The 10274-nt window shown below is 40.2% G+C and overlaps 1 protein-coding gene across 1 annotated transcript in view; it reads left to right on the forward strand.

Moving 5' to 3' along the window:
• The window catches only part of LOC111863070 (activating signal cointegrator 1), a 13113-nt gene extending 3151 nt beyond the window's left edge, over positions 1-9962 (forward strand). The window contains exons 4-12 of the mRNA XM_023849045.2: positions 309-390; positions 1196-1314; positions 1784-1932; positions 3766-3929; positions 5041-5192; positions 6961-7130; positions 7649-7770; positions 8673-8867; positions 9705-9962. Of these exons, the coding sequence (XP_023704813.1) occupies positions 309-390; positions 1196-1314; positions 1784-1932; positions 3766-3929; positions 5041-5192; positions 6961-7130; positions 7649-7770; positions 8673-8867; positions 9705-9793 (1242 nt within the window). The 3' untranslated portion in view covers positions 9794-9962. The remainder of the gene's footprint in view (positions 1-308; positions 391-1195; positions 1315-1783; positions 1933-3765; positions 3930-5040; positions 5193-6960; positions 7131-7648; positions 7771-8672; positions 8868-9704) is intronic.
• The last annotated feature ends 312 nt before the right edge of the window (positions 9963-10274 follow it).

Here is a 10274-nt window from a genome sequence, read left to right on the forward strand (position 1 = left end):
TATATATATATATATATATATATTACCGTGAGGACAAACATCATTCTGAAGGACAATGGAAATTACAAACTTATTATTAGCAATTTCTTATGTAGATACAATTTTAGTCCAATGAGTGTGAGGTGGGTTTGCAGTAGACAACGCCACATTAACACAATTCTTCACATACATATATGTACACAACAGGATGCATTCCTTGAAGATAGTAATAAGAATATAAATTTAAATGTGACTCTTGTGGAAGCTCAGTGCAATACACTAAATGCAGCAAGTGCTTGCAGTTGTTATGCGTAATTTTCTTTGTACAGGAACCACAAGGCAAAAAGAAATCCAAGTTTGTCAACCTTTACTCACCAGATGGACAGGCCAAAGACATTATTTTGCTGAAAGGTCAGTTGAATATGTCAATGCAATCACTGTACTTTGCATACACAAGTCCTTGTCTTGCATGAATTTATATTTTCTGCTTTTTTTTGTTTAATATATTTTGAATTTATTTAATGTCTTGAATGTTTGTAGCATAATACAGCATTAATAGAGAGGCTTACAAAGCATATTTTTTCAGTACTCCTCAGTCTCTCCAGACAAATGCTGAAATAGGCCTTTACTGCCTCCTCCTACATCAATACTAACCAGTCATGATCATCTTTTAGTGTCATTTTACGTCATGTTTCTTTTATCCTTCTGCAGGTATAAAGATATCAAATTTGCTCTCTATTACAGCAGCCACAGCTGTTCAAGTTACACGCAAGTGTTGTGACAAGAGTGCGAATAAAATCTTCACTCATAGTCTTTCTCTTTTTAATTGTTTAGTAAACTTGAATATCTCAGTTTGATTGTTATACCATCTTCAAAGGTTCAGTGGCTGTATACTCTCATGCCAACAATCAGAGTAGACATATTGTGTATCAAGAATGCAAGAATCAGTTCATACTAAAAATTTAACCAGATATTGTAGCGTAGATGTTAGCTGTGTGTATGCTAGTGGTCTGCAGTTTGAGTCTCAACTTTCAGACTGACTCTCCTGACATTGTAGTGCTTCACCTGTGTGCAGTTCAAATCATAAGCTGACTGCTTAAAACAAGCTACATCAAGTTTTGTGTGGTCAGTAGGTGATAGTGTCATTAAACAAATAAATAATCAATTAAATATAAGAAAATTACAAATGTACTAAAGAAGCAGTTCTGAATTTCAGGCCGTCACCCTTGTGATTGTCAGGCTAGCAAGCACAAACTAATCAACAATTGTCTCAGTTGTGGGCGCATTGTGTGCGAACAGGAGGGTTCTGGTCCATGCCTCTTCTGCAACAATCTGGTAAGGTCAGTTACTGGTTGGGAGAGTGTACAGGTCTCACATGGAATTGTTGTTACATGCAATCTCAACATTTGCTGGAAGGACCAAAGAATTTCAGTCAGAGCGAAGAATCAAACCAGATACAAGGTACTATTGTTGAGCAACTGGCAACACTGGTGAGGTGGCACATGTCAGGGTATATGACTGCAGTTTATTAATTTTGTGTCAAGTGGTTATGCTTATATGTGCTCTGTCTGTGACCAAAGAATGCATTTTACTTAGTACATACCAAAAAGATATAGAAACAAGATAACACTATTACAGCAGAGACTGGCTGTCATTTAAATGTAGGAAGAAGGGGAGGCAAGGTGTCTTTTCAAGGGGTAAAGATGGTGATGTTTGACATTCATAAGAGGTGATATGAAGCTGAAACTTGTTGCAGTGAGTTGGATTTGGTCTGTTCATATTATCAACATTTTCATGTGCATAGGTTTGTTCCCGAGAAGAGCAGCAGCTGTTGGCATCCGGTTCAAAGCAAGCCGAGCATTTGTTACAGAAACTTGCAGACCAGAAGAAACATGGAAGTTTAGAATCTGCAGTCAAGCAGAGGAATCGGCTGCTGGAATATGACAGAACCAGGCAAGGCATAAATCATGCATAGTTCTGTCTTGGGCCAGTGTGTTCCATGCAAAATATGGTCCAGCTTTATATTTTGACACCAAACATAGTATACACACACACACAATTGGGTAGTTAGTGCATGGAAGCTGCTTGAAGATTTATAGACTTCACATAATGTTCGAGCTTGGCATGAGGGTAATTATAGTTTGTGCCTTATTTTCTTCTTTTACAAAATGCTTGTAGATGTGTAGAAATTTCATATCTCATATGCTGAAGCCACTGAAAGAAGTCCTGTAGATCAATCCCCTCCATGTCTGCTTCAGCTATTACACTTCACAGTACAAGGTGCTATTGGAAAGTTCCCGTACTGTTACTGTTGTAACTGCCTCAGTGAAAGAAGATTAGAGGGGAGGCCAAGGTCACACTTCCGCAAGCATATTGCATCAGTCTGCCATGTGACATCACGCTGTGAACGTGCACTGTTTTTACACAAATGCTTTTTTGACTTCATGTTTCGTTTTGTCTGCGATAGATGGCAAGATTGAGCAACATGTCTACATCAAGTTTTGCGTGAAGCTCGGTAAATCTACTACCGAAACCCTTGAAATGCTTTGTGAGGCCTTTGGAGAACATCCTTTAAGACAGATGGCTGTTTTTAAATGGCATTCACATTTCAAGGCCGATCAAGTATCAGTTGAAGATGACATGTTCAGGGTGACCAAGCAGCAGCAGAACAACAGAAGATGTTAAAAAGTTTGAGAGCTCATCCACAGAGACTGTCGTCGAACAATCCTTGAGTTCACAGACACTAGGGATCAGTTACGGAGGTTACCAGGAGATCTTATCAGAAAATTTTAACATGCACTGCATTGCCCCTTCATCACAACAGCGTGCCCACGTGTCCCTGTAAATCACAGAGTTTGTGACTAGCAACAACATAGTTATCATTCCCCATCTTTCCTGCTCGCCAGACTTTGCCCCCTATGATTTCGCTTTGTTTCTCAAAATGAAACTGAAGGGATGACATTTTTAAAGTGTCTGACACACAAAGGTAATCACAAACTATACTCAGCAGCATTAAGGAAAATGACTTCCACAGTGCTTTGAAGTGCGGAAAAAACAATGGGATCGCTGTATGTTCCCAAGAAGACTGTTTTAAAGGATATGGCAGCCAAAATTGGGTAAGCTAAGCCAGTGTTTCTTTTCTGACCTAGTACGGGAACTTTCCGATATAGTACCTCATATTCCCCTCTAGCCTAGCCACTGATCACTTAATGTTTGTAGTGGTAACAACATGGATGGCTCTGTTTCTTAGTGACAGATGCTTTGGGCTGGAGCTGAAGTGAAATACAGCCCTTTGCAGAAACGTGGAGACATTGAGTGCCACTATCCACACAAAACCTGGGACTTCCTTCCTCAGTGTATGCAAATGGTCTGACTCAGTGTCATTTAAATACTGTTCCAGGATCACAAGGGTTTAATTATAACCTCTCTCTCTCTCTGTGCTAGTAGTGAATTTAATTTATGAACAGTGGATCAGAATGATTGGGCCTCAGTATGCTCTCAGTTGCCTAGTACTGACAAGACTAGCAATATAGAATAAGACTTGAGGTGGCAGTGAGTAATAACGAGTACTGTCTTCTGGGTGTGATAGCTGGTTATGAATGTTTCTTAGGAGCCTACTACCTCCGTCTTTAGGGTTTGGCATGAAGATGGAGGCAGGAGATTCCTTCAAAACACTGGTGACCATCTAGTGACCACATGGTATCACATCCCAAAAGACAGACCCAGTGAAGCAGTTTCAGACAACTTAGCACTGGTACTCAGACTGTGTGTCATGTTGCCCTGCAGTGAGCAGCGCACAAAGGTGATCGATGATGAGAGTGACTACTTCACTGTGAACTCTGTTTGGCTGTCCAAAGCAGAACGAGAGAAACTGCAGCAACGTGAAGAGGAGCTCCGAGCGAGGCGCCACGCATCTCGTCTCGACAGAAGAGTCACCTTAGATTTTGCAGGTTCACTGTGTGCTTTTGTTCCCTTTGTGCTTAGCCGATGAATTGTCGGAGCTTCATGGGTTGGCATTTGTTCTGAAAATGTTATGACTGTTAAAGATGTTTACTGTTTCCATCAGTTGTAGTGGTCTGTTTATTCATATATGTGTTTCATGCTTGCATAAATCTGTACACAGTATGTATCTGATTATCTGATTCATATACTTTTGGAGCTTCTGACACACACTGTCCATCCCACAGTCTGTTTGTATGCATGAAAAAGCTCTAGAACCACTGGACAGATTTTGATGAAATTTGATATTTGAGAATTTATGAGGGTCCCCGAGTTATTTCAGTTCTCATTTAGACTGGAAAATTTTAATGACCACAGAGATCTGCATGCATTTACATGAATATTTCAAGTGTAATTTACAAAATATTTATTGCACCATTGCCTGATGGAGTTGAGCCCGGACTGTTACTGTAATGGAATGAATAGTAATGTCTCATGCTGGGACAGATGCCTTAACAGGCAAGGTGATTTGTTAAACAAAGTATTCATATGTGCCTTGAATGTTGTATAATGCCATAATAATACAGTTAAAATCTTTTCATGAAACAAGTATATTAGCATACTTTTCAGGCCTTTCTCATGTTATGAAGATGGCTTGGAGAAACGTGTGGATAGGGATGTCATAATCGTGTTCATGATAGATGGCACTACAGTATATACCTAGCAAGTTCGAACTAAATCAGGGAGACATGTTTCCGAAGATCACCAGTGATGATTTGGGGGCACACGGTAGCGTAGTTGGTTGAGGGACTATGCTACAAGCTGGAAGGTCACGGGTTCAAGTCCCAATGAGGTCATTGGATTCTTTTCAGTTGACCTAATCCTATGGCCCTGGGGTTCACTCAGCCTCTAACAGAAATGAGTACCAGGAATTAATTAAATAATTTTCCTGGGGAGTAAAGTGCAGCCAGTGCGTAAGGCTGACAACCTTACCACCTTCTTTGAGCCAGTTGTCTAGATAATGTGGGACCCTCAATGTCTCACAACCCTATTGGCCTTCATGGCCTGGTACAGGGATAGCTCTACTTTTTTTACTTTTTGCTTGTTGATTTATCTGCACAGGACGCCAAGTCTTGGAGGATCATGAGACAGAGACTTTTTATGACAAAGATGACATTGTGCTGAAGGAAATCACTGAAAGCCTCAAGGAGAACAGGATTGGCATGATGAATGGTAGCAACATGAACCCAGGAATCTTGTACATACAGCCCATTGTGAGTGTGCTTGACTGAGTAGCTTTATGATGTGTCACACCATCTCCAGACTTGTCAGTTTCCAGCAATAGGTATAGGCTGAGATCATCCTCATCCTCTAATTTCAGACTCTCTTTGATTGGGCAGATTGCATCAATCTGTTCTTTCCATGTTCTTAAATAGTTCCACATATATAAGAATGTAACTTTTCTATTTCCTACCACAGATGTAAGAGAACACACCTGAAGGTGTTACAGAATTCACTCTGAGCTCTTGCCAGTACATACAGCACCCACAGTTGTTAAAGAGATGTGCAAATAGTTTTTGGATGCACTCATTCCCCCCCTCCAATAATAAATTTTTGTTTCCCAAACTGAATGTTATGCTTTCTTTCTATTACACCTTGGTTCAGGTCTTGACCAGAACATCAGCTATTCTGACAGGATTTTCGTGGTTTTCCTCAGTCCATGCAGGCATATTCTGGGATAGTACCTTTCTTAGGTCATGACCAGTTCCTTCCATTTCCTCTCCAATTCATCTGTAACCCTGCCATCCAATACAGTATAGTCGCAATACTGAAAGCATAGTAAAGTAACCAACAGGTAATAGATTAACGAACAAAGAGCCACATCCCAGGTGAATAACGGGTACTTCTGCTTGCATTTTATAAAATTTGTTAATGGTGGAATTTGTAATTCCGTCATTATTTGAACAGTATTGTCTTCTAGAATATGATATCATATAGTCCACATTAGAAATTGACTGACACTTTAGAGGACTGCATTGCTTGCGTCTTCAGTTTTGAAAGGAAACCAAGCAAGTAAGTAGCAAGCAGAATTCTGCTTGCTGGTTACTTGCTTGGCTTACCATTTTTACCCTGTGGATGGAGGCAGTATGATCCTCCAAAACGTTTGTGAACTTCTACAAGATGACAACTTCATTTTCCAAGAAATCTCACTCCTCACTGGTGTGAGGAGTTCAAATCCTGTCATTATGTCTTTGTCTTGTTTTAAGTAAATGTGTGGCCTGTCATGACAGTCTTGAACACACTGATGTGCAGCAGGTTCACATGGGTCCCTTGTTATAGCAGTGTGCTGGTGCATCCTCAGTTTCAACACACGGTACTGAGTATGATATTTGGACCTAAGGAGATGACATAATGATAGACTGAAGTAAATTATATAATAATGAGCATTTTAAACCCCTCTCTTAACATAATATTGTTAATCTAACTAACCCCATGGAGCTGAGTCCTTCTTGAGAACCCAGCAGTTGTGCAGCTACTCAAGAATCTCCCAACATTTTATACAACTTGAAGGTTCATTACCATGTTCACAAGAGCTCTCCACTAGTCCTTATCCTGATCCGGATCAATCCAGTCCACCACCCCAACCTATCTCTCTAAGATCCATTTTGATATTATTCACCCACCTACATTTTGTCTTCCTAGTGGTCTCTTTCCTTCTGTTTTTGCCACTGGAATCTTATATGTATTTCTCTTTGCACCCATTCATGCTACGTAGGCTGCCCCTCTCATCCTAACCTAATATTGTTAAGGTGATTAAATCATGAATGTTGTCATGAGCTGTGCATGTAGCGTGTGTGAGAAACTCCTGCAAAATTTTGTTCAAAGAGATCCACTTGTGGATGGGAGGACAGTATTAGGATCAGTTATTGCAAAGTAGGATGTCAAGTAGATTCAGTTCAGTAAAGTGTCCATGAATGGGTTTCAACTTCTCAGAGAAGTTTGTCTGTGCCACTGACTGCTAAGCATGTGGTCCTGTTTCAGTTTCGTGAAGATATGGGCAGGTCCATGCAGACTGCCTCACTGAGATTGGATGACAGCATGAACCTCCACAGGCGGGTGCAGGATCGAGAGCTGATTGAGATGCTCGACGAGGGCTATTGCTTGAGCTTGCACCAGCCCTGGGCATCACTACTTGTTGCTGGGATCAAGTTGTAAGTTCTGGGGTGTGCGACTGGCCAGATCTGGTGCAGATTTTTCAACATACCTTCCTTTGATACGGCCAAGACTTTGTGTGTATGGGTTTCCACCCTGGTTTGCGTCCCATGTAAATATCAGACCTTTCCCATTCATCATCAGCATCTTTGGGAACAAAGTGGAAATCAGCTATATGGTTGCTCCAGTATGACACTGCATTATATTGGTTTTTATGGAACCAGGTGGCTATCATGATGCCCCTATAAGCAAACTCCAGCACTTCATTTGAGGTGTAGGACTGGTGAAGGGTTAAACTAGAGGAGTATGCACAGTAGATTATTGAAAGTCGCATTGCCAGGGCCAGCAGTTAGGCCCAACCTTTGTATATGTATGTATTTATTTATTATATTATGTTGAGTCATTTGTCGGTCAGATGGAAGCCAGATATGAACTATATTAGCAACTTGCAGTGGATCAGCTTAGTATTCATGGCCAGATCATGGATAGTGACATGTTTACTGTCCACTCTGTTCAGGCACGAGGGCCGCACATGGTACACATCCCACCGAGGCTGTCTGTGGATTGCTGCAACTGCGAAGGTCCCCATGCCACAAGAGATACAGGATGCCGAACATTCATACGAAATTCTGAATGGAGGTGAGCTAACTGCAGAACTGAATCTGTTGTTCTGAGGGAGTTTGTCAGTAAAGTGCTCAATCAGATATCTGGACCTAAGGGAGATACGAATAATATATAACAAAACACATTTTAATTACTTATAAGAGTAAGGTGATTTATTTAGGGCTTCTATCATAGTCACTGGCATTGCATGTTCGAATATGACACTCTTGGAAATGTACAATGGCATTTGCTCTGTTATTAGCTGTAGATTTGATGTTGTCACGTAAATATTTTGAAACAAATGGCCAGACAAGCAAGAACTTCTAGTATAAAATCTGAATAAAACCAGTCCAGCAGTTCTTGAGGTTGTGGATGGTACCACACAAGAATTCAATTTTTTTTTAATTATTACAGAAACTGTAAGACTTAGGAGACAGAATATGGAGCATAAATATACGTATAAATTTTCTTCACAACTTTTGTTTGAAGCTTCTTTTCTAGAATGTGTGGCAGATTATGCTCCAGATGCTTGCAGAAACAGATGTAGGGCTTCATGTAAAGTATTCATTATTTCTATCTAATTTTAATCACGATTGAAGTGTACCAACAAAATTTTAGCATCACTACACTGTCAAATTGAATGGAAATCCATTCAGTGGTTCTAAAGTTGTTACTTACAGACAGACATAGTGGAACTAATAGGCCCATTTTTGGAACTCTTCATTGGAAACATACTAAACACGTATTTTTTGTTACTGACCTTCATTACTGCTGTATTTCTGTCTTGTGCATAGATAAGATATGCTTGTCAGAACACTCGTAATGATGTCATTCACTTATGAGCTTGCATACAAACATGTATAGATAACTGAACTGTGATGGCTACCAGACCTTGATATACTATGTTATGAGTGCAGGCTGGTTCTCCCTTCATATAGGCAAGAAGATGTGGTTCCCATCACAGTATCCCACCGGCTGTCTTCTGGGATGTGTGCATGTAGTTGACTGCCTGCCCCAGGAGGAGTACCGCATCAGCTTCCCACATGGGGAGAGTGACAGCCCATTTGTTTTCATATGTGAAGATGCCAAAGAGTTGCCCATCCGATTTCCAATACAAGGAAAACACAAAATATGTAAGAGCATACATCATTCCATTTCATGTTATATTGCTTTCTTAATGTTATGCATCTTGGCATGTTGCAGTATACTACTTTATTAATGTTAAGCCAGTATGACTGAAGCATTTATTAACTAGTGCTCAGCTGCACATAACAGATCAGTTGGATATCCATGGTTCTTTGTAATGGAGATGTGTGGCAGGAATTGTTGATCTTGTGATATTTCATTTGGAGCGGGGGCTCTTATGAAGAAATGAAGAATGTTGGTGTTGGGAAGTTCCATCTTTACTTCAACATTAGTTTTCTGTGGTAACTCGTTAACCATTAAAATTTAATATCTATTATGTACCATTCTGGGTTTAAGAAGTTCTGTTTCAGTTCTTTCTTTCTTTTCTCTCTCTCCCTCTCTTTTTTTTTTTAAGTTCGTCATTTAAGGACACTGTCATTATTGAGGCTTTATGGCATCGGATGATAGCATGATTAATGAATATGGAGCAGTTTTCAGGGGAACTGAAGGACTCAGAGAAATCCTGCCCCAGTGCCATGTGGTCCACCAGAAATCCCTCGTGGCCTGACCTGGGATCGAACCTAGGCCACCATGGTGGGGACTGGTATGTAACCACCTGAGCTATAGCAAAACTGATTATTTCTTGATAGCTGATATTTGTATATAATGGTGACATTTTAGGCATAAGGACAAACATTTGTGTCAATAACATTGCTTGAACTGTTCTCACATTATGAGAGCACATTTCCAAAACATCTAGAGTGTTTTAACAGTGTACTGTTATCACTATCGCAGGTAGGCAGGCTTCCTTCACTTATTTGAATTTTAACTGTTTTCTGTGTCAGATAAGCTGGATCCAAAAATCCATACAGCTGCTCGAAAGTCCTTGCAGAGGATGGCCCAGTTGCAAGCAGAACAAGCCACGATGAAATGAAGTGCTGGGTGCCTGGGAGCAGTTGTAGATATACATTTCTGTACACTTCTTTGTTGTCTCTCCCACTCCAGACTCCTGTCAACCAAATTTATATCTGCTTTTTTGTGTTGGTCAAGGTGATACAACAAAGTTGTTATACAAAGGTATAAAGTTGGTCTTGGCTGAACAATTTGTTTCATTTGATTTCTGAAGGAAGTGCCCAGTACTATGAAATCCCTTCCTTGGAATAGATCTTGAACCGTATTATTTTAGTATCCTCTGTTCCAGCCTGATATTTGCTTTTCACTTCACCCTTCGTCTCCCAAGTGTGTCTTTCTCACCCTTTCCTGATTTTTGAACATGTAGGACAGTAATGGTTTTCCAAAGACCTCTCAAATAATTAGGAAATTTCCAGTTTTTTATGGAATTGAAAGATCTGTTACTGTCTCCACAAGAATTTGCAGTAGGATCCTTTCTGGAATCAGATCAGTCCAGTCCACAC

The sequence above is a fragment of the Cryptotermes secundus genome, unplaced genomic scaffold (genome assembly GCF_002891405.2).
Source record: "Cryptotermes secundus unplaced genomic scaffold, Csec_1.0 scaffold1777, whole genome shotgun sequence".
Lineage (NCBI taxonomy): Eukaryota > Metazoa > Arthropoda > Insecta > Blattodea > Kalotermitidae > Cryptotermes > Cryptotermes secundus.